A 24,246-nucleotide genomic window follows, 5' to 3' on the forward strand; every position below is an offset into this window, starting at 1 on the left:
GGCAACCTCAGTGCCTCACCACCCTCACAGGGAAGAATTTCTTCCTGATATCTAATCCAAATCTCCCCTCTTCCAATTTAAAACCGTTACCCCTTGTCCTGTCACTACACGTCCTGATAAAGAGTCCCTCCCCAGCTCTCCTGTAGGTCCCCTTCAGATACTGAAAGGCTGTTATAAGGTCTCCCTGGATCCTTCTCTTCTCCAGACTGAACAACCCCAGCTCTCTCTACTACATCAGTATTTTCCAGCTTGCTTTATGTCCCTTCAATATACTAGAGATGACTGATACATAAAAAGAATCATGGTTTTCCTCCTACATAAGGAACATGTTTTCCTTCAGTGGTTATTGTTTGTGCTGTGCTTTCTCTGTATCCTGGTGTTCTTGCTACCTAGATTACAACAGTCCATGTTTTGGGGTCTTTTTGTTGTTGTTATTCAAAGTCAGTATGAAAACAAACTGATTCTGGGATGATTTTCTGTACGAAAGAACAAAAATAACAGTACAGACAATGCAATAGTTGTGTTATCTTCAACAGCGCCTTCAAAATAGGATCCATCAGCAAAATTATGTCTGGCACCTCCTCACATGCACAGATGGCATGAGAACTGCGAGTGGTACAGCTTGGTTTCTTTCTTTCTCACTTTCTTAGCCTTGATTTTTCATCCTTGATTTAGTTTATCACTTCACATCTTTTGAATTTTTATTGCATAAGATCCCGTTTGTGGTCTTGCACAGCCATTTCTTGAGAGCTACACAAATACCTGTGTTATGTTCCTCGCTGCGATGCTTTTCTTTCTATCATTCTTTTTTGCTTGTCAGATGACTCCCAAGCCTTCCTCAAGGAAAATTACTTCATGTCTCTGTGTGTGTGTCACTGTCTCAGTGCTCTTTCAAGTAGGGTATTGGAGATACTTGCCTGGGTAAAAAGCCATCAGTCCATACTAAATTGAGCCTGAGCAACCTCAAGTGATCATAGAATGGTTGGGGCTGGAAGGGACCTTAAAGATCATCCAGTTCCAACCCCCCTGCCCTGGGCAGGGACACCTCCCACCAGACCAGGTTGCTCCAAGCCCCATCCAGCCTGGCCTTGAACCCCTCCAGGGATGGGGCAGCCACAGCTTCTCTGGGCAACCTGTTCCAGTGTCTCACCACCCTCACAGGGAAGAATTTCTTCCTGAGATCTAATCTAAATCTCCTCTCTTTCAGTTTAAGACCATTACCCCTCATCCTATTGCTCCACTCCCTGATAAAGAGTCCCTCTCCATCTCTCTTGTAGGTCCCCTTCAGATTCTGGAAGGCCATTATAAGGTCTCCCTGGAGCCTTCTCTTCTCCAGGCTCAACAACCTTAGCTCTCTCAGCCTGTCTTCATAGCAGAGGTGCTCCAGCCCTCTCATCATTTTCGTGGCCCTCCTCTGGACCTCTTCCAACAGGTCCATGACCTTTCTACGTTGAGGACTCCAGAGCTGGACACAGTGCTCCAGGTGGGGTCTCACAAGAGCAGAGGAGTAGAATCACCTCCTGCGATCTGGTGACATGCTTCTTCTGATGCAGCCCAGGATGTGGTTGGCTTTCTGGGCTGGTGGCCAGCTATCTCACCTCCTTTCTTCTCCATGATCATCTCTGATTTTAAATACCCTTCCCTTGCTTTTATGGAAATTTTCCAATGTATTTCTTTGAGCAGGGCCTGGCACAAACAGCTTTGCTTGAGAATCAGCTTTGATTTCTTCCACCAGTTCTTCAAATTATTTCCTTTGTGAAAACTGGATGAGCTGATGTCCCTTCAGCCCAGCCTCCTCTTCCAGGCCCACGATCACATACACCTCTAGGACTTGTATCTCCTACTTCCCCAGTGGAATTCGGGATCCATCTAGGGAGATGGTTTGAAAGGGGCTGGCCAAGGAGCCAGGAAAAGCACACAAGTCTGTATTTGAGGCATTAATTCATAACCTGATCAGGCACCCATATGTGAAACATCTGTAATAATTTATAAAGTTACTTTACTGGTTTAGATCTATAAAGATTACACTATCTCATAGGTTTTATATTTACCTCAGGGCACAGCTGCCACCTTAATCATGTCTAACAGATGGACACTGAAGGAAACTCATGTTGATATAGCTAACAAGCTAGTACTTCAAAATGCCATCACTGGTCTTTTGATTTTATTCCTTTTCTATATTTTTGTTTTTCTTAAGGGCTCTTGCAAAGAAAGTATTCTTTAAAGCACAGATTTTAATAATTCCAACCGGAACAGCTGTCTGTCTTTCTACAGTTAAAATAGGGATGACATGGTAACAACCCTTTTACTCAAGATCACACTGAATGATCTCTAGTCTCATAACTCTCCCCCCTTTTTCTCCCAAGCAATTTCATTAAAGAGATTATATCGAGCTCATGTTTAGATACTTCCCAGGATGATATCATAAAGCGTTACAGACATCGACTTCTCTAAGTCACTCATTGAAATCCTATTTCAACGAAAAAATTAATACTGAAAAAATAAAGCATTCAAGTTTGCTCTGTTTTACTGTACACTTTTGAACTGTTCTATGCATAAAAACCTAGAAGAGATTTTGAGCATTAAGGACACTGGAATCACAGTCCATACCGACAGACACGTCATTCTGCAGACTGCAAGGACCCAATACTGTTGTTTCATCCCATAAATTTCAAGCAGTAAAGGGGCCAAAGGAAAAGCAATCACCTGTGAAGTGAAGGGTGCACAGCCCAAATGTTCTGTGAAAATTCTTCTCCCCACATCCCAGCAGCTGGAAAGCCCTCCAGCCTGGCAGGCACTCCCACTCACAAGCGGACAAACAACTTTCCTTCGTTGCTTTATCACTAGCACCGAGGCAGTACAGCATATTTTTAGAGGGCTTTCATGCACAAAGACAAATTTAGTCCTAAAATGGATTCAGGGCACTGTCAGTTAGTGGTGACTTTACCTGTTCTCAACCAAACATCCACCAGCACAAGCAGCAGTTACGTTCCTGGCAGCTGGAAAGCGCAGCCTGATGTCTTCTTGGGGTTGAAAAGGCCTGGAGAAAAATAGCTGGGATTAGGACAATCTGCTTTTAAAAATTACATTCTATTTAAAATAAATAAATAAATAAATTGTTTTTTATTCCAAGGGGCCAAAATCCTTTTATAATGCAACTGCCGATGCCAATCGAAACCAATCAACAGTGACGGTTGGACCGTGGGGAGAGGGAGACCTACCACCAGGATGAATGGTTGCTCTTGAAGAAAGCCTCCAAGAAACAGGCTGGAAGAAAAGACAGTCGCAGAGAAAGGTTGCCTTTTCAAACTAATTAACACAAACCTGCTGCTCCCCCCCAAGCTTTTCAAGTGTCTCTCTCACATGGAGCAAGAAACACAACTGGTGTCGTCTCTTCCGTAGGGAGACAGGGAGCGAGCTGAGTGCCAGGGACTAAACACACACTTTGAGTCAGCAAACAGAATTTTGGATTAGCTAAAAAAGAGGAGGGAAGCAAGCAAGCCAGCCAGAAAGGTGAGAGCTGGAATTGTCTTTCTCCATAGTACAACACTAAATGCACACAAAATGCAACACAAAAACACCAATATAATTATTCCCAGCAGAGAAGATCCAACAGATGAAAAAAGGAGCCAAGCTGCCATTCACCTTCTAAAAAATGAGAGTAATGTGTCATAGAATGAAAGAGTAGTACTTAATTATTTATCAGTTGGACTGCATATTAAAGAACTTTCTTTTACTTGAGTCAGGTTTCAAATGGTCTAAAGAAACCTCCTGCTTTTAATTTAAAATAAGTGTATTGAATATACTGCCTTTCACTTAAATTCTTTCTTTTTAAAACAGTTTGAAAGTATTTTCAGCTTCAGAATGCAACACCTTTGGAAAAGGCAACAACAAAACATACACCTGACTACAGGAAACTGGAAAAAGGGCTGCAGCAATGTATTGTTGTAAAGGAAGAAATTATTAAGAGCCTAAACTATGTCATAAACATTTTTATTTTGCGTTAAACCTTAAAAACTAGCAGAACAATGAGCCAAGACAGGTTACTTACCTGGGACTTCTCTTCAGAACGTGTCACCTGTTTGTGCAGTCCTGCTGAGGTTACCTGTAAGCAAGCACTCCCCTACATTTTACCATACGAGTTTCCTCAGTTTTGTGCTTCAAGCCCCCTGCATTCAACTGCTGCAACAGTAATGGGAGCAAAGCACCCACCTCCCCTTCTGGAGAACCCTCTTCGAGGAACCTAAAGATTTGCACTTTTTAAAAGGGAGGGCTGTGAGCACACTGTTGACCCTGCCAACACAGCCTGAAGAAGTTCAAAATGAAATGTTGTAAAACTTTCTTTTTTGCAGTATTCCCTCCTTCTTCTTCAAGTTCAATACTATTCTGGGTGTTTTGAGAACTGGGTGGTGCTTACCTGTATCAGTAACAATGTGCCCAGCAACCCTGAGGAGACTGTAGAGCCACCATGATCACATGAGTCTTAGCAGAAGGAACCTTGGTAAGAAAGTCTATTGAGGGGAGACCTTCTGGCTCTCTCCAACTCCCTGAAAGGAGGGTGTAGCCAGGGGGGGGGTCGGTCTCTTCTCCCAAGTCCCAGGCCATGGGACAAGAGGAAATGGCCTCAAGTTGCGCCAGGGGAGGTTCAGATTGGAGATCAGGAAAAATTTCTACATGGAAAGGATTGTTAAGCCTTGGACTGGGCTGCCCAGGGAAGGGGTTGAGGCCCCATCCCTGGAGGGATTTAAAAGCCGGGTTGCCATAGTGCTTAGAGACATGGTTTAGTGATGGGTTTTTATTAGAGTTAGGTTGATGGTTGGACTGGATGATCTCAAAGGTCCCTTCCAACCTAGACAATTCTATCATTCTAGGAAATGGAAATTAGCAGTTCAACGATATTATTGTGGTGAAGTGACTAAATCTGTGGATGGATGGAAATGAGGTCCTCTGTAAGGGCCGAAGTCTGCCAATACAAAAACATAAAGCCTTCTAACAGCTTGCGTGGGAGGCACAGTCTTCACAAAACAAGCAAAGCAAGCAGTTTCCTGAAAAAAAGGTAAGAAAAGGTAGCTCCCTGTCATGAAGAATTGTCTAGAACGGTTCAGGAACTGAGTCTCACTCACCCTTCTGGGGGTCACGAAAGACTATCTTCATGAAATAAGATAAAGTTTCAAAAAGCTTCCCTTTTAGGAAGGAAGGAGACGTGGGTCAGAGACCCCATTCCACAGTGGGGCATCGACAGAAGACAGCACGGCCTGATTCCACTCTTTGGGAACACGTAAGAATTAGACAGCAACTGTGGGATTGGAGACTTCTTGTCTTGCCATCCCTCACCCTGTTCCTGTGCCAGGTAAGAATTTGACCACTGGGAATATACTCGTGAGTTTCCAGGCCCACAGCGTAGAAGGGAATGGGAATACGTGACTTGTGGAAAAAGGTCTGAAGGCAGATTTTAAAATGGGGGTGTCCAGAGCAATAGGAAAGCTCTGACAACTCAGAGTCAACTTGGAATTTGCCACCCGTAAATTCTTACCTCTTTTTTTTTTCTGAAGACTGTTACTGCCTCTGCCTTTTAGTTTTTTAGATATTTAACTTAAAATCACGATAAAGTAGATGTTTTCTGACTATGTTAGTCCCTGTGGGCAGATGACCCACGGCAAGAATCAGAACTTCCAGTTCTGGAAGCTTCTGTTGGAGGGTTCAAGGCCAGGCTGGATGTTCTGACTATGTTAGTCCCTGTGGGCAGATGACCCACGGCAAGAATCAGAACTTCCAGTTCTGGAAGCTTCTGTTGGAGGGTTCAAGGCCAGGCTGGATGGGGCTTGGAGCAACCTGGTCTGGTGGGAGGTGTCCCTGCCCAGGGCAGGGGGTTGGAACTCGATGATCTTTAAGGTCCCTTCCAACTCCAACCATTCTATCACTTTATGAATAATCTATCAACTCCAAGCAGAGCCACCACCTAACAAAGGGCAACATAGAATCACCCTGGCCTTGGACACCTCCAGAGGTGTCCTCATAGAAGAGGTGGGGAGGATGAGAGGACAACAGGCTCAATACTTGCAGCAGCCACCCTAGAACTAGCACATGAACTAACTCTGACCCTCCTACATCTCCTTTTGTCTGAGAAAGACAAGTCTCATGACTTTCTAGTCATCACAGTGACTACTTTGCCCTTGTGGCCTACCACAAACTCTCAGGATGCTGGATGAACTCAGGCTGGTGGCAACGCTCTGATCTGTCAGATGTGGGAGAACTGGCAACAGCCACAAAAATTTTTGGATGTGGACAGGCACGATCAAAGTCCTCTGCTGTGTCTTCACCATGTTCCTCATGAGACTGAGCGCCCATACTCCCGCCAGTAGGTGGCCAAATAAAGTTTTGGTGGACAACAGCCTGACATCTCCCTGGCCATCCCTCATCCCCCCGCTCTGGGTGGACCTGCTTTGGGAGGGGGTTGGACTAGATGATCCTCAGAGGTCCCTTCCAACCCCAGAACATTCTGTGATTTGGAATCCCACCCCACCAGGGCTCACCCAGATGTCTCCAACATGACAGCGCACCCCTCCAAAACACACTTCCCCACTGTCAGCACCAGTTAAAACATCACAGCTTCATAAAACAAAATTCTCAGAGCATTGAGTGAGAACTCTGGAATTCTGCCACTCTCCAGGTTGACTTGTAACCCAGGCCAGCACTGCAGACCACCCCAGGTCAGCATCTCTAAAACCACCTTAGAACACCCTCACGGCTAAGACACTCACAGCAGTTGTTTGCTGTTCATGGATTCTCAGTTGTTGGGTTTAATCCTTCCAAGCATGAAACCCAGACGACTATTTAATAAAAACAAAGCTTGTTAGACAGCAACATTATTACACCATTTTCAGGCCATAATTTCCTCTTCTAGGAGATGTATGAGAAATACTCAGGATTTTACTGAGTTTGGGTTCCTTGCAGGGGTAGGAGAAGCCTTCCTGTAGCCACTCATGGGAGAGAGGCACATTCTCAGCCACATCATCCCTCCTTCACAACATTTTGACATAGCTTTCTACTTTCTCTGGACACCTTGTTGCTTCCCATTTTGAAGAAATTGGGAATTTTCTGGTCTGGTCATTTCTGAGTCAAAATGAACGGATGCACATCAGCTTACACAAGGGCAAGACATCAATTTTTTTGGTGTGTGTATCTACATCTTCACCTTCCTTTGCAAATGTAACACCACTCTGAAACAATCTCCTCCACCACCAGATGATTTTCCCTCCTGTTGGGTGAGGGGCTGAGGTCAGATGTTTAAGCAGCCTCAAGTTCTTAGCAGCGTTACTTCTATGTAAATATAAACAGGAAGAAGAAATGCTTTATCATTAGTTCTTTTGTCCAAGAGCTCAGAGACACCAGCAAGAGACACCTACTCAAACATCAGGAGGAAGATGAGGCACTTTATCTGTACAGCTCAGGAGACGGATTCCTCAGCACCACCAAACTCTTTTAGCATTTTTACACCATCAAAAATCCCTTCTGAGGAAAAGAATTCCCAACAAACCCACATTTTGCCAGGTAATAACCCAAACCCACACCTACCTGCAGCTCCTTCTTCTGGAAGACAAGTCAGGCATTTGGAATAATAATAAAAAAAGTGTTATTTATTTTCACTGCTTTAATCTCTCTACTGTAGTGTTAGCACTTAACATAAGCATCCACTCTTCTACTGTCCTATTTACAATCCATTGAAATGTAGACTCTACAAATACAATACATATTTTTCAGAAATGTAAAGGAAATGCACAATTTCGTAAGGTTTTTAAAAAAGTGACACTCATCTGTACAGAATCCTCAAATCATCCGAAAAAAACAGGAGAATTTACAAGTCAGTATCCACACAGCTACGTAAGGGCAGGTGCTACAGTAACAAAGCAGCAAACTTGCTAATACAATAAAAGACAGAAAAAATTAAAGTGTTTTGGGGCACCAGGTAATACATTTAGTACCGCTCAAGTTGGTAAATTTAGTAATTACCCATCTTTCTAGAAAGACGTTAACTGCAAACTTGGAGAATGTTCTGAAAAAAATATTAAACACTATATACACATGAGGTAAATGTACCTTGGTCTTTTAAGAGGTAATTTGAGTTTAAAGCAACTGATATGGTGAAGGTTTTTTTTGTTTGTTTTTAGGTTTTTTTTTAAAAAAAGGAAAACCACACAAAACGCTTAACACCTCGCAATCATTTCAATGGCACAATATAAACAAGGAAGTAACTAAAAGGTGAATTTCATGGCAATCACACTCGGAACCCTTGCTGAAAAAAAATAAAGTAGCCTCTTATTTCATCTGCCATCTCCATGCCCCCCTACAGTCACTCCCAGCGTCTCTACCCTATGTACAGCGTCCTTCCTAGGATTACAGGTGGAACCACTGGAGGGTGACACTGTGTCACACTTGGAAAGATCCCAGAATTCCAGCTTTTAAGGTTGGAAGGTCCCTGAAAAATTCCAGCCTTCCAAAAAAAAAAACAACCCCCAACGTTCTGGGCATCAGACCGTTTCCAACGCTCCTTGTCCTCCGCGTCCACCCGGTCTCGAGGCCGTAAACCAAACTTGAGGCTTCAACGCTACTGAAATGTCAACTCGATGAAATCCACAAAACTTAAGTGAATGTATAATGTATGTAATATTTACAATAAACATTTGCATCAGTGTTCATCAGAAACTGTTTTGGTATATACTTGAAATGATACAAAAATTAATATTTTTGAATGCTAAAATATTTTGGTCCCCCTGGATTTCCAAGAGCAGATCTGGTGATATTACAATCTTAATTTAAAAAATACTTATGTGTACCTGTGTCCATATATAGAAGATATGATCTTACACAGGTAACATTTAAAGTTACATAATATATACAGACACAGCCTTTGTAAAAGGTGTTCAGTTTATATAATGGAAAAGAAGAACAAAGCTTGAAGTTGTGGTGTCAGAACCCAGGATACGTATAGCTCTATAAGGAATTATCCTGTTCTGCGTTCCGATACGAACAAGGTTGACCCAAAACAACCTTCCTGCTGTCACACGCCCTCTCAGGCATCCTTCCTGGGCTTTGTTTTTGCAAGCTTCCGTTGGGAAGTGAAAAAATTGGAACAACGTACAAATAGTCGCCGGGAATTCAGGAGGATAAGGAGCAGGAGGGGGTGAGGATAGGAGAGGTGTCACCGGCTGGATGATCTGCCACCATGCACCTGCTGTTAAGCTCTCTTAGGAAAGGAAACGTTGGGGTGACAAGGTTTTGTAGGTGCTCAGAAACAATCTCCTCCACCACCAGATGATTTTCCCTCCTGTTGGGTGAGGGGCTGAGGTCAGATGTTTAAGCAGCCTCAATGCTGGCAATTGAGGAGGATAAGGAGCAGGAGGGGGTGAGGATAGGAGAGGTGTCACCGGCTAGCAGCGTTACTTCTATGTAAATATAAACAGGAAGAAGAAATTGTCAGCAGCACCGTTACTTCTATGTAAATATAAACAGGAAGAAGAAATGCTTTATCATTAGTTCTTTTGTCCAAGAGCTCAGAGACACCAGCAAGAGACACCTACTCAAACATCAGGAGGAAGATGAGGCACTTTATCTGTACAGCTCAGGAGACGGATTCCTCAGCACCACCAAACTCTTTTAGCATTTTTACACCATCAAAAATCCCTTCTGAGGAAAAGAATTCCCAACAAACCCACATTTTGCCAGGTAATAACCCAAACCCACACCTACCTGCAGCTCCTTCTTCTGGAAGACAAGTCAGGCATTTGGAATAATAATAAAAAAAGTGTTATTTATTTTCACTGCTTTAATCTCTCTACTGTAGTGTTAGCACTTAACATAAGCATCCACTCTTCTACTGTCCTATTTACAATCCATTGAAATGTAGACTCTACAAATACAATACATATTTTTCAGAAATGTAAAGGAAATGCACAATTTCGTAAGGTTTTTAAAAAAGTGACACTCATCTGTACAGAATCCTCAAATCATCCGAAAAAAACAGGAGAATTTACAAGTCAGTATCCACACAGCTACGTAAGGGCAGGTGCTACAGTGACAAAGCAGCAAACTTGCTAATACAATAAAAGACAGAAAAAATTAAAGTGTTTTGGGGCACCAGGTAATACATTTAGTACCGCTCAAGTTGGTAAATTTAGTAATTACCCATCTTTCTAGAAAGACGTTAACTGCAAACTTGGAGAATGTTCTGAAAAAAATATTAAACACTATATACACATGAGGTAAATGTACCTTGGTCTTTTAAGAGGTAATTTGAGTTTAAAGCAACTGATATGGTGAAGGTTTTTTTTGTTTGTTTTTAGGTTTTTTTTTAAAAAAAGGAAAACCACACAAAACGCTTAACACCTCGCAATCATTTCAATGGCACAATATAAACAAGGAAGTAACTAAAAGGTGAATTTCATGGCAATCACACTCGGAACCCTTGCTGAAAAAAAATAAAGTAGCCTCTTATTTCATCTGCCATCTCCATGCCCCCCTACAGTCACTCCCAGCGTCTCTACCCTATGTACAGCGTCCTTCCTAGGATTACAGGTGGAACCACTGGAGGGTGACACTGTGTCACACTTGGAAAGATCCCAGAATTCCAGCTTTTAAGGTTGGAAGGTCCCTGAAAAATTCCAGCCTTCCAAAAAAAAAAACAACCCCCAACGTTCTGGGCATCAGACCGTTTCCAACGCTCCTTGTCCTCCGCGTCCACCCGGTCTCGAGGCCGTAAACCAAACTTGAGGCTTCAACGCTACTGAAATGTCAACTCGATGAAATCCACAAAACTTAAGTGAATGTATAATGTATGTAATATTTACAATAAACATTTGCATCAGTGTTCATCAGAAACTGTTTTGGTATATACTTGAAATGATACAAAAATTAATATTTTTGAATGCTAAAATATTTTGGTCCCCCTGGATTTCCAAGAGCAGATCTGGTGATATTACAATCTTAATTTAAAAAATACTTATGTGTACCTGTGTCCATATATAGAAGATATGATCTTACACAGGTAACATTTAAAGTTACATAATATATACAGACACAGCCTTTGTAAAAGGTGTTCAGTTTATATAATGGAAAAGAAGAACAAAGCTTGAAGTTGTGGTGTCAGAACCCAGGATACGTATAGCTCTATAAGGAATTATCCTGTTCTGCGTTCCGATACGAACAAGGTTGACCCAAAACAACCTTCCTGCTGTCACACGCCCTCTCAGGCATCCTTCCTGGGCTTTGTTTTTGCAAGCTTCCGTTGGGAAGTGAAAAAATTGGAACAACGTACAAATAGTCGCCGGGAATTCAGGAGGATAAGGAGCAGGAGGGGGTGAGGATAGGAGAGGTGTCACCGGCTGGATGATCTGCCACCATGCACCTGCTGTTAAGCTCTCTTAGGAAAGGAAACGTTGGGGTGACAAGGTTTTGTAGGTGCTCAAAAAGCCACTAATGAAATTATCTGATTAATTGTATTGGAAGCTCTCCCGTGTTACCATCGAGATTGCTATGAAGACCTGAAGCGTGGCAGGAGCCTGATGGTTCTGAAGTAGGAACTAGACCATTGGAATCTACAGTAAAGATCCAGGTATGCTTATGAAAAACTCACAATTTAACAAAGTTAATAAGTTGTTTAAATCGAAAAAAAGGAAAACCACACAAAACGCTTAACACCTCGCAATCATTTCAATGGCACAATATAAACAAGGAAGTAACTAAAAGGTGAATTTCATGGCAATCACACTCGGAACCCTTGCTGAAAAAAAATAAAGTAGCCTCTTATTTCATCTGCCATCTCCATGCCCCCCTACAGTCACTCCCAGCGTCTCTACCCTATGTACAGCGTCCTTCCTAGGATTACAGGTGGAACCACTGGAGGGTGACACTGTGTCACACTTGGAAAGATCCCAGAATTCCAGCTTTTAAGGTTGGAAGGTCCCTGAAGAATTCCAGCATTCCAAAAAAAAAAACAACCCCCAACGTTCTGGGCATCAGACCGTTTCCAACGCTCCTTGTCCTCCGCGTCCACCCGGTCTCGAGGCCGTAAACCAAACTTGAGGCTTCAACGCTACTGAAATGTCAACTCGATGAAATCCACAAAACTTAAGTGAATGTATAATGTATGTAATATTTACAATAAACATTTGCATCAGTGTTCATCAGAAACTGTTTTGGTATATACTTGAAATGATACAAAAATTAATATTTTTGAATGCTAAAATATTTTGGTCCCCCTGGATTTCCAAGAGCAGATCTGGTGATATTACAATCTTAATTTAAAAAATACTTATGTGTACCTGTGTCCATATATAGAAGATATGATCTTACACAGGTAACATTTAAAGTTACATAATATATACAGACACAGCCTTTGTAAAAGGTGTTCAGTTTATATAATGGAAAAGAAGAACAAAGCTTGAAGTTGTGGTGTCAGAACCCAGGATACGTATAGCTCTATAAGGAATTATCCTGTTCTGCGTTCCGATACGAACAAGGTTGACCCAAAACAACCTTCCTGCTGTCACACGCCCTCTCAGGCATCCTTCCTGGGCTTTGTTTTTGCAAGCTTCCGTTGGGAAGTGAAAAAATTGGAACAACGTACAAATAGTCGCCGGGAATTCAGGAGGATAAGGAGCAGGAGGGGGTGAGGATAGGAGAGGTGTCACCGGCTGGATGATCTGCCACCATGCACCTGCTGTTAAGCTCTCTTAGGAAAGGAAACGTTGGGGTGACAAGGTTTTGTAGGTGCTCAAAAAGCCACTAATGAAATTATCTGATTAATTGTATTGGAAGCTCTCCCGTGTTACCATCGAGATTGCTATGAAGACCCGAAGCGTGGCAGGAGCCTGATCATTCTGAAGTAGGAACTAGACCATTGGAATCTACAGTAAAGATCCAGGTATGCTTATGAAAAACTCACAATTTAACAAAGTTAATAAGTTGTTTAAATTGGAAGCCTTTGGGATTAGTAGGGAGATACAGCAAGTTCTGCTTTGATGCCACCTGCTTCCTTTAAATATTTGTCTAGATCCATAGAGCTTGTTGGAGACACACAGCCAGTAGACAGATTTGGGAGTTATCTTCAGTCCTTTCTTTAGGACAGTCATGGCTGAAGAAGCCTGTGGTGTGAACAGCTCCCCACTCACACAGGGCATGGTTTATTTAAAATACCTACATGGAGTCAATTTTCATTCAGCTTTGATGGGCACAGGCCTAAGGCACCTAAGCCTGACTGGTCAGATAATGCCAAAAGTCAACCAGACTCTTCCTAAAAATGCAACTAAAAAAAAAAATATATAGTTCTGGTAACAGCAGGTTTTTTTTAAAGAGAATTTTCCATATTAATCCCCTTAGTCCCCTCCAGAAGTTGTATGTTTGGGCAGGAGGCAATTCAATTTCGAAAGAAGTTTGCAAAAGCCTCGCAATATCCTTAAAATCTCGGGCAAATCTTGAGCAAAGCCACACGTATTCTGTGTTCTTACGACAGCACAAACCCCCGTAAGCTTTGTTCTTGTAGGCAGGGAGGGGAGCACGGGGATCCCCTCATCATTTGTATCCAAAGCCCTGCAGCTCACCACCTTCCACAGCTCACCACCTTCTGTGTATGAGGCACACAAAAAAATATATGCACATTAAGATTTAGAAGCAGCTTTCAACTTCCTAGTACAAAAGCCCCAATAACTTCTCCCTAATTACAGGTGCACTTAATCCTCGTTTAATTGCAGATATTGTTCTCGGAGCCTTAAGACTCTGCAGAACTGCACAGAAAATACACTTTTTGTATTTGATTTAACAGAGCAAGATCTCCCTTAAGAGCACCTTCCTCCTCTTGCTACTTTTCTGAAGTAGATAGGTACTTCCAGCATTTTAGAAGTACCACTTGATACATCTCATATATAATTATGACTCATGACTTAATTACAAAATATGACAGTGAATTTACTAGCTTACACTATTTAAAACTCCTACAGTGGTTTAAAGAGTCAGATTTTGGTAAAATTAAAGGTATTCCACGAATTAGGTACTCGCTTGCTGAAACGAGTCTGAGTTAGAGCTTAATTACGCAAAGGAACGGTTGATTTTTAAAACTTGCATTTTTGAAACCAAAAAGTACCAAAGGCTTTGTACGCTCCGACTGGTTTTGCATTAAAAGACTGAAAAGCGGCACTTGCTGGTGTGATACAATCTATTCTGAAGGTAACGTAAGGTACTGAGAAAGTGGAAAAAAAAAAACACACCCCAGTAATCATGTATAAAGTATAGTTTGCATAAATTATGTTCCCACAACTGAATGAGGTCAATTTGTAACTCAAGGTTAAGAGTCCAAAAGAGCTACTAAGGTAACAGCTGGCAGAGGATACTCCAGCAGTACATTCCCCATCTGAAGCACAGAACTGTGACAGTGGTTCAGAGCAGCCAATGTACCAGCCAGGAAGAAATTGCTTAAAAAGAGCCATCCATGCACCCTAGAACGTCGCCAACCAGTTGCCTTTCAAAAGTGACCTCCTATTTGTAGCACAGTTAACTACAAGTTAAGACCAGCTATCGACTCTGCAAATTAAAAAAAAAAAAAAAATTATAGGTTAATAAAAATAAAACTAGACTACACCATGTTTTTGTAAGTAACCTGGGAAAGAGGTTCATAGTGCACAGAAAGGACCCGACACAACTGCTCAGCACGTCCACAAAAATCCTAACAAGTGACGTTCCTATGAAGTACTAAAAGGCAGCAATATCCTTCTGTTCCCCCACTGAGGTAGAACAATTGACCTTCTTAACACGCCACTCTGGTGCAGATAGGGATTTTTTTTTTTCTTTTTTTTCTTTCTTTTTTACAGTTTTCTTCGGTAGCAAATGCAGGATTACATCTTTATCCCCTCCTGCTGACTAAGCTGCGATAAGGTTTTCTTGATGCGCAGAGCGGTGAGCCGAGCGGCTCCGTTGGCGTACCAGCACTCCCGCATGATTTTGGCCATCACCCGGAGGGCCTGCGAAAGAAAAACAAGGAATTACACCTCCTGCTGCTGGTCAGTTCTGGGCCCCTCACTACAAGAAGGACATTGAAGTGCTGGAGCGTGTCCAGAGGAGAGCCACCAAGCTGGGGAGGGGTCTGGAGAACAAGTCATACGAGGAGAGGCTGAGGGAACTGGGCATGTTTAGTTTGGAGAAGAGGAGGCTGAGGGGAGACCTCATTGCCCTCTACAACTACCTGAAAGGAGGGTGTAGAGAGGTGGGTGTTGGCCTCTTCTCCCAAAGGACCAACGACAAGACCAGAGGAAATGGTCTAAAGTTGGGGCAAGGGAGGTTTAGATTAGATATTAGAAAGAACTACTTTCCTGAGAGGGTGGTCAGGCACTGGAACAGCCTGCCCAGGGAGGTGGTGGAGTCACCATCCCTGGAGGGATTTAAGAAACGTGTAGACATGGCTCTTCAGGGCATGCTCTAGTGCCCAAGGTTATTGGTTTGTGGTGGGGTGTAGTGTGTGGGGTTTAGTTGGTGGGTGGTGGTTTTGGGTTTGTTGTTTTTGTGGTGGTTGTGTGGTGGGTTTTTTTTGTTTTGGTTTGTTTTTTTTTGTGGTTGGACTCGATGATTCTGTGATTCTGTGACCTCCTGCTGCTCTGGCACAGCCCACGGAACCTCCCTCCCACCTTAGCCTCTTCCTACATTCCTGAAATCTGTTACTATCACTACAGCTGCATGGAAGAGTTGCATAAAAATCTCCAACTCTTCCTTTATTTACAGAAAAATAAAATACTTTAAAAGGACGATAAAACAAAACTACTATTTTTTCAGCAGAATTTCAGCCCGTGCAAAAATGTTTTGATAAAAATGAGGAGGTGTGTTTTCTGAATTTTTGCATTAGACAAAAATACACTTTTTATCCTGCCCTCAGTTGACAAGCAGGAATACATTAGGAGGTATCTGTGTTGGCACAGAACTACCGTGTAGCTGGGAATGTACTCAATCACTTCCTTCAGTCACAAATTGCTTTCTGAGGAGTTAGCCCAATGTATAGCAATTTAGAAGTTTATCAAGCCAATTTCCTCAAATTGAAGCTCTTGTAATGACTCTGAAAAGTTTTGGAGTCTTTTTATCCTTCAAACGGCCATTCCTTGAAGTTTGTGAATGCTGCTGCACAAGCAACACTGCAAATAACAACTGAAGATGAAATGAAGTAATAGCTCTACCTTCTAATATTTTACCCTCAAAGCTGTGTCCTGTTGAGCTGCCAGGCAAGTTTGCAGGCTTGGAATGGCAGCGTTTAAGAAAACACTACACTCCCTTGGTGTGTGTCGCTGCCTTTCTCTCTTCCCTGTGTTCTCCTGCCCAATCCCTCACCTCACAGCACAGCTCCCTCTGTTTGGAATGGCAGCATTTAAAGAAACAACACTACAATCCCTTGGTGTGTGTCGCTGCCTTTCTCTCTTCCCTGTGTTCTCCTGCCCAATCCCTCACCTCACAGCACAGCTCCCTCCTCCACCTCGGGCACACCGTGTCTCATCAACCTCTCATTCCTAAGTCTCTGGCTCAGAGTCTCAGCTTCGGATGAAAACTTGTGTTATTTTGGCAACTCTGTAGGATATTCTTTTCCTCGCAGCCTCTCGTCCACCCCCAGCCCACTGGGCAACGGAGGGGGGACAGGGGGCAAGAGAGGCAAAGAGGGCAAGCCTTGAAGCTGTGTCAGCACCAGTGGCTAGAACAGGGCTGTGCTATCACACTGTTTGGGTTCCCTAAATCAGACTAGCTCTTAATTTACATCAGCGTCACCTACACTTCAGGGGAAGGGAGCCCAGGTTCCTCCATGCAGGGTTATCTATTAATTTTTGTGATGTCACATTAAATATCGATGTATAACCAAGGATGGATAACATTCAATAAAACCACAGTGACCAGGATGAAATGAAGTTCTTGTAGAAGGAACCCATTTCCCTTCAACAGGCAGCACAATTTCTAAACCACTGAAACCCATAAAGCTCCAGAGCCCATTACAGCAGCTTTCTGAAGGTTGGTCAGTACCTCACAGCTCTGCCACCTGTTTGGAATGTTGGGCCTTAACTTCTGCTCACACACAACCTTCCTCATTTCTTCCACAGAAGGATCTGAAGGAACCAGGTCATAGTACGGCAACTGGTAATCTTCGTGGATCCCTGCAATGGGGTGAAAATAAACTTATTTTAGTTAAAAATAAATTACATAATCTTCATTTTTTACTGTGTTCCTTATCAGTACCCTACCATTTTCTTTTTTTGGTTTTCATTTTTTAAAAATATGACATTACAATGACTGATAAATAAATTAAAAAAAAAGAATCCTTAACCATACCTTAGGAGTATTTCCATTACCCTTGAAGAATTTTTAATTTCGAGCTTATATATTTAGAAAAGATGGAAGCTGTATCAAATCTTTCGTATGTTATACTAAAGACACTTCTTGAAAGCATATGATTTACAATAGCATGTTTTATTTTAAACAAGGCATGGGTGTCACCCAAACACAGCCCTTGCTTGTGGTGTTTGTCTCTTGCTCTCAAGGACATTTAACATCACCCTTTTTTGGGTTTCAGGAAAAACTAATAGAGAGAAGGCCAGTTCCTATTTTCTTCAACAGGTATGGCTCATCAATTTACAAAGAGGCTGAATGCACTAGTCATCATCTACAGGATTAACAGCTACAAAGTCTGAAATGAACTGGCTGTTACTTTGCACCATTTTAGAGCAAAATGTTTACTCAAACTAATTCAGGTTCTGTAAGTAACTTATCACTCCTTTGTATATCCAATTTTGTAAAGATTGCCACCTACCACCGATTGAACAGCGCCGAGCTATTTCCCAAAACACTAATCCCATTGCATAGATGTCTGCTCGTTTGAATGACTCAAAATGTTTCATATTTATGGAATCATCTAGAACTTCAGGTGCCATGTACCTATTTGAAATAATAAAAAATAAAAAAGAAAACATTTGATTTCACAAATATTTACTGTAGAGAAAGTTCAGCGATACTAATCAGCTCAACCCCAAATTTTAAATATTGATGTGGAAAAGGAGACGAAGATCTGCTTCATTAAGGTTATCCAATCAAAACCTTTCATTGCAAAGAGGATAATAAGTAAACTGAGAGGAACAAGCAAAGGAACAGGGGGAATAAGTGAAATGTGAAATAATAAACAAACAGAGCTCTAAATCTGTAAGACACGAGATACCAAAGGCCGTGACAAAGCCCCAAAGTCTCTGGTGGGTGAGGAACTCCAGGGAAAGCTTCAGAGAGGGCCAGCCTGGACGCTGTGACCAGTAATGAGTGGGAAACATGAGGAAGATGAAGATTGTGGATGTTCAGGGGAGGCCTGTGGGACTCCTGAATGCTTATCAGGGAATGTTCAGGAGAAGGGAAACCGGGAGGAACAACACTGAGGCAACAGATAGAAAAGAATATCAAAGGAACCAGTTGCATAAGAAGTTGCCAGTCACACCTCTGGTCTGCCTGAGCCCTGCACCAGGTCTCTATTTTCCCCAAACCAGGTGTGCATGGATGTAATTCACCAGCAAACCTCAAGCTGGTCTGGCCAGCAAACAGGTGGCCCAGGCAGGGGTTTCTGACAGGGGGACAGCCTGTGCTGGTATTTGAGGGAATTCGTGCATGTAGGTGTGCTATCACGAGTAACCCAGCCCAGCTAGAGAGTATGAGACCTGTGGAGCACAGAAGAGGACAATTAGACACACTGAGGGTTGTAATGATAATTGAGGGATTCATAAATATGCATGGACTGGTAAGGCTGCAAAAGGCTGTGTGTGTTTTCACTAATGAAGTTCAATCCTGATCAGCTGCACAGAAGGAAGGAGACTCGACAGGACAAGAGGGAATGGGCACAAACTTGAACATAAGGAGTTCCACCTAAACATGAGGAGGAACTTCTTCATTTTGAGGGTGGCAGAGCCCTGGAAGAGGCTGCCCAGAGAGGTGGTGGAGTCTCCTTCTCTGGAGACATTTAAATCCTGTGTGGACACGTTCCTGTGCACATACTCCTAGCTAAGTAGAGCTACACCAACATGCTAGCCACACAGAACACTACAGAGCCCAGTGAATTTTGGGATGGGAAAGCAGATAGACTTAACCAGCTCCTCGAGCCTTCTGAACACCACGCAGCTGTAGGGAAGTAGAAGAGGAGGAAACCGTGCCATTAAGGCACGTGGAATGTCTAAACAGCAGGAGAACAAGGAATGAAGACAGTAGCTCAGTCACAAGCTTTATGACTCCACCATCTGAGCCAAACACCTAAACATGAGGAGGAACTTCTTTCCTGTGAGGGTGGCAGAGCCCTGGAAGAGGCTGCCCAGAGAGGTGGTGGAGTCTCCATCTCTGGAGACATTCCAAACCCACCTTGGACAAGTTCCTGCGCAACCTGCTCTGGGTGGCCCTGCTTTAGCAGGGGGGTTGGACTAGATGATCCCGGAGGTCTCTTCTAACCCCATATCATTCTGTGATTCTGTGACTTGGCCATCTATGCTTACATTTTATACAAGTTCTGACTCTTTTATGTGGGTGTTGAAGACAGCACGTGGTGTCTAGTAATCTGTGTCACCAGCCCTGCCAGTCCTGTGTGTGTCAGTACCCAGCCTCAGTCATGGTTGAACCCCAAGTAAGGAAGCAGCAGCCACAGCCATGGGCTTGGGATGGAGAGAGCCCCCAAGCCTTTAGACACATCAGGCTGGTCTCCAGAGGCCAGGCAGGAGGAAGCCTCAGCTCCTGGAACGTGCCAAGATAAAGCAGCCCCTTATAACATTCTCTAGTAGAATTAGAGAGGGAATAGAACATGAAAGGCTGGTTAAAAAAGCAGCAATGTTAAGGATTCCTTGAAAAGAAAACCTCCCTACCACCACAGTAGATAAGCACCACCATAAACCATAGTAAGTCCTATTTGGGTCATACATTAACAACTGCGCTCACAATAAAAGTTTACTTTATCAACATTTTCTGTGATAGAAAAAAAAATAATCTGTGACAGACTTTCAGCTGAGGACAACGGGGACTGAAAACTGGCGTGGCATCCAAGTGACTTGTTGCCTTGTTTAGTGACCAGGCCTCAGGTGGGAACATCAAAATGTCTGTGTGGACAGCAGGCAAAGAGTGACACCAGGGCTTAGGAGAGCACAGCCAACTGATAAAAAATAACCATGCCCAACATTGTGTTCCACTCCAGGAATTATACAATAGCTCAGCCTCAGGAACAGCCACAGAAGCCTCTGCACAATTGCATTTAATCATCGTGACACTAGGATTTTCTTTCCCTGCCACCAGCAGGGGTAGGCAGAATACAATACACACTACTTAAAATAAATTGGAGGATTATCAGACCTTTCAGAACTCTCTCAGCACTACTGGGTCTTATGGAAAGGACAGACATACAAGGAAGCAAGGGCGATCATCAGAAGAGCAAAACCACAACTGTAAAACCACAACTTCACCAAGGGCTGCCAACATAAGATTTCTCCTTAAGCTCTGTACAGGCATGTAAATCCCCCACAAGTGATAACCCAGCACAAGCAGAGGACAACTGTGTGAAGAGGAACATAAGGTTTACTTTGACAGTATTTATTGAATGGAATGGTTTACATATGTCACAATCTTTGATATGGACAAGGCTCAAATTATTCTGGGCCACCCATATGAAAAACTATTTAATCAAGAATGCAAGATTGTGGCGGGTGTTTTAATGTTTTCCAAGGATCTTGCATTACTGGATAATTTTCTTCTGCTGCTTCACTTACTTAACAGTATAGCACTCAGCTTTGGGTCTAGAAAGAATACTTGATCTATCTTAAGATCACACGGGGATGGTAAGAGCGATGGAGCTGGAAAAACACCAAACAAAAAACCCAATCGTGTTACAAGCCTGTCAGCCAGAATCACTTACACAAGCAGTAAAGGAGATTGCCTCAGTTTCTGTAAATCATCCTAAGGACAAGGGTTTTAACACAAAAGACTGTAAGAGGCCTGAACGTGGCAACAGAGCTGAACTGACAGCCTCAAAAGGAAAAAATTTCCCCCCCTGAAATGTGACTTCCATTGAATTCATCAGCAAACTGACCTCCTACCATGCTCCTCCACCAATGCATTTACATTGGCTTTGGCTTCCGTAACTCAGAATGGAGACTGACTGCTCAAAAAGCCTGAGACATTACTGCTGGAAGAAGAGAGGCGAAAGGCAAGTAGGTCAGCTAGTGCAGACAGCAGATTAGGTGTTTCACGGCCATCAGAGAGAAGGGAGAGAAACATGCATCTCCTTGTCAGCTTGTACATTGGAAATGCATTGCTTGTCAGAAATGGTATTTTAGATTCTGGACAGAACTACTCTACATAAACTGATTTTGACCTTCTGAAGCAGGTCAGCAGCTAAGTACCCTCCAAGAATGAAAGGGTAAGTCTACAAAGCAGTCTGCAATTATGTCAGGCATGGCTGTGCCAAACTTCAGGTGCCCACTGACCTCTTCCCCACCCGTTTTAGTCCAAAAGCTCTGTATTAGTCACCTAAATTTCTTGTACAGCATACAAGGAGCTCGGTGTCATCAACCAGGACCTGTACACGACACGTTGCCTGTGACATCTCCCACCACCAAGCCTGTTCTCCACAAGCACAGCCAGAATCCTATCACATTTATCATAGCTCCTATCACGTTTGGGTAAACTGCAGAAAAGCATCAACTTTCTGGTGGAATTCACAGCCAAATCTCTTTTAAACACAGCCTATTTGGACTACCAAAAGTAACAGTTGGGCTACACTTCTCCAAGAAAGGAGAAAAAAAAAGAATTAGTCTCTTTTTTTTTTTAACTTGCCACAGGGAGTGTGAGAGGGATTCTATTTCCTTCTCAGTTTAAAGCTGGCGTTCCCTGCTGGGTGCTGCAGGCTGAGCTGTGACAGCACACGACTCACACCATCTGGGAAAACCAACCCTCTGAACAGAAAAAAAAAAAGATTGATTCACTCAGTCAGAGAGAAGGATCGTCAGTCTGATTCAGCACCTACATCAGCACCCAAGAACGAGCCTTGCCGGCTTCCTAGACCACACATTTATCTCAACAGACAGTCACTGGAAAAATATCAGCTTAGACAAGTCTCCCTGAACTTGCACAGAGAGCCCCCATGTGCAGAAGAGCTACCAGCAGTGGGAATCAATGAGAGTTCAAATTGTTGTTAAACCGGTAAGATCTGAACTTTGTTATGAAAAATTAACCAGAGTTGCCAAGTTACTTAACGAAGAATGCAGAAGATGGAGGAAGAGGGGGCCAGTCTTTTATGAGAACAAAGAATTTTCAGAGGGTTAGAAGTGACCAGTGTCCTTAAAGTGGGACTTAGTTGCTACAGCTTTACCCTTGGGAAGAAGCGCAAGGCAGATGAACAAGCAATTTAATAGCGCCTACGCAAGAAGAGATCTTCCATGTGAGATCCACAGACACAGCTAAAAGGAGGCTTTCTCCAAACACTACACTAAAACTAACTGATTTGCACGTTATTTTTCACATATAGGTCTAGTACAAAAGACCAATTCACACATGGTATGCACCTTACACAAAGATAAATTTGCAATGACAAATACCAAAGTACGCTGCTGTTTTACTACCAATGATCACCAGAGAAGGTAATTTTTGAGAAGGAATAACGCCCATATTTTGTAATTTAGTAGTAGTTCAGAATGTATATCTCATCTGCCCATAAAACCCCAATCACAGCCATCCACTCCCCTGCAGTATCACTACTAAAGAGATAAAATCAGTCATTTTTATGTATGGATTAGAGATGGGGCAACACAATCACAGAATGTTCTCTAACACTGCAGGGCCATAGGCTGAAGTTAATCACGTACAGCCCTGAACCACTGGGCTTCCACACGTTTCTCCACGACAGGCATCCAAACTTCTGTTCGCCAGACCGCTGGACCCACAGGCATCAAAAGGACAACAAGGTGCCCACATCACACAGCTCCATTGCTGTGGTTCAGTGTTAGTGCTGCTGTCCCTGTGTGCTGTAGAGCTGCACAGATGAAAGGAAACTAATCTCTTCAGGATAGCCTCCAGTTATTATTATCTGAAAGTCCAGCAATGATAAGTTACAGCTAATAAGTTTAATTGCACTTGTGTTGGAGTTGACCGGCTCTGAGTTCTTTTGAGGACAAGAAAAATCCGTATTTCCAAATTCAGAGGCAGGCCTTCAAAAGAAAGGGAGTAATACTGACTCATCCATTGACAATTCTATTTATGTATTAGATGACAAAGATGACTGCTGTTTTAAGTTCTCGTATTTCTCTCAAAAACTATGATCCCACAGAAGCCCACATCCAAAACTCTGCACCTTGTACGTTCTACCACAAAGACTTCACTCAGAAAAAACAGACCCAGCTTTTTACTTTCACTGTCAATATCCTGTCTGAACACTCCAGATCCGGCTGCAAGCAATGTTTCCACACAACACAAGGCAAAAAGAATAAAGATATGAGTAAAGTCTCCAAAACAGTCACTCAGGAAGTCTCCTAGTTGTTTTAATATATGCCTGTGCCCCAAAATATTTTGCAAGTTTTTGTATGTTTTACACATGCTAGTAATAAATGCCAAGATTCAATATGCTTTTTAAGCACCTGTGGTCTAATTAAATTACCATCTTAACCCTCCAGATCCAGCTGCAAGCAATGTTTCCACGCAACACAAGGCAAAAAGAATAAAGGTATGAATAAAGTCTCCAAAACAGTCACTCATGAAGTCTCCTAGTTGTTTTAATATATGCCTGTGCCCCAAAATATTTTGCAAGTTTTTGTATGTTTTACACATGCTAGTAATAAATGCCAAGATTCAATATGCTTTTTAAGCACCTGTGGTCTAATTAAATTACCATCTGACAAGAAAGTAACCATGAACTCTACTTGCCAGTCTTTACATTTTCCTGCTGCTTGTGTTTGTACCTATAAAATCCTTCTATGGGACAAGGGAAAAAAAAAAAGCATTTTATAATAAAAGTGGCCTGACACATCAGGTTAATGGTTTTACCTTTTTGTTCCCACTCTGTGGTTTGGGGCAATATCAATTGTATCTGTAGCTGAATCGTGCCTCACTGCCAGTCCAAGGTCTGCAATACAGCACGTCCCATTCTTTTTTACCAATATATTTTTTGATTTCAAATCTCTGTGGGCGATCGCTGGTTTGCCTGGAAGGGGAAAAAAAAAATAAATCAAAACACAA

At 42.7% G+C, this 24,246-nt stretch overlaps 1 protein-coding gene and 1 long non-coding RNA gene across 5 annotated transcripts in view; one reads left to right on the top strand and one right to left on the bottom strand.

The window, feature by feature from the left end:
- Window positions 1–3,160: 3,160 nt before the first annotated feature.
- LOC106887403 lies at window positions 3,161–8,448 on the top strand. 4 transcript variants are annotated; one of them, XR_001411881.1, is made up of 5 exons: window positions 3,161–3,513; window positions 4,353–4,501; window positions 4,872–5,056; window positions 5,191–5,350; window positions 8,169–8,448. It is a non-coding gene; the product is annotated as an uncharacterized LOC106887403 (long non-coding RNA). The 4 variants fall into 4 exon arrangements; XR_001411882.1 differs by lacking the exon at window positions 8,169–8,448 and adding an exon at window positions 6,955–8,141; XR_001411883.1 differs by lacking the exon at window positions 8,169–8,448 and having other exon boundaries at window positions 3,182–3,295; window positions 3,403–3,513; window positions 5,191–5,697.
- A 3,227-nt stretch (window positions 8,449–11,675) lies between these two features.
- The window catches only part of TGFBR1 (transforming growth factor, beta receptor 1), a 36,583-nt gene continuing 24,012 nt past the window's right edge, over window positions 11,676–24,246 (bottom strand). The window contains exons 6-9 of the mRNA XM_014940887.1: window positions 24,055–24,211; window positions 17,822–17,946; window positions 17,038–17,168; window positions 11,676–15,008 (exon numbers count right to left, since the gene is read on the bottom strand). Of these exons, the coding sequence (XP_014796373.1) occupies window positions 14,883–15,008; window positions 17,038–17,168; window positions 17,822–17,946; window positions 24,055–24,211 (539 nt within the window). The 3' untranslated portion in view covers window positions 11,676–14,882. The remainder of the gene's footprint in view (window positions 15,009–17,037; window positions 17,169–17,821; window positions 17,947–24,054; window positions 24,212–24,246) is intronic.

The sequence above is a fragment of the Calidris pugnax genome, unplaced genomic scaffold, assembly GCF_001431845.1.
Source record: "Calidris pugnax isolate Ruff unplaced genomic scaffold, ASM143184v1 scaffold8, whole genome shotgun sequence".
Taxonomy (NCBI): domain Eukaryota; kingdom Metazoa; phylum Chordata; class Aves; order Charadriiformes; family Scolopacidae; genus Calidris; species Calidris pugnax.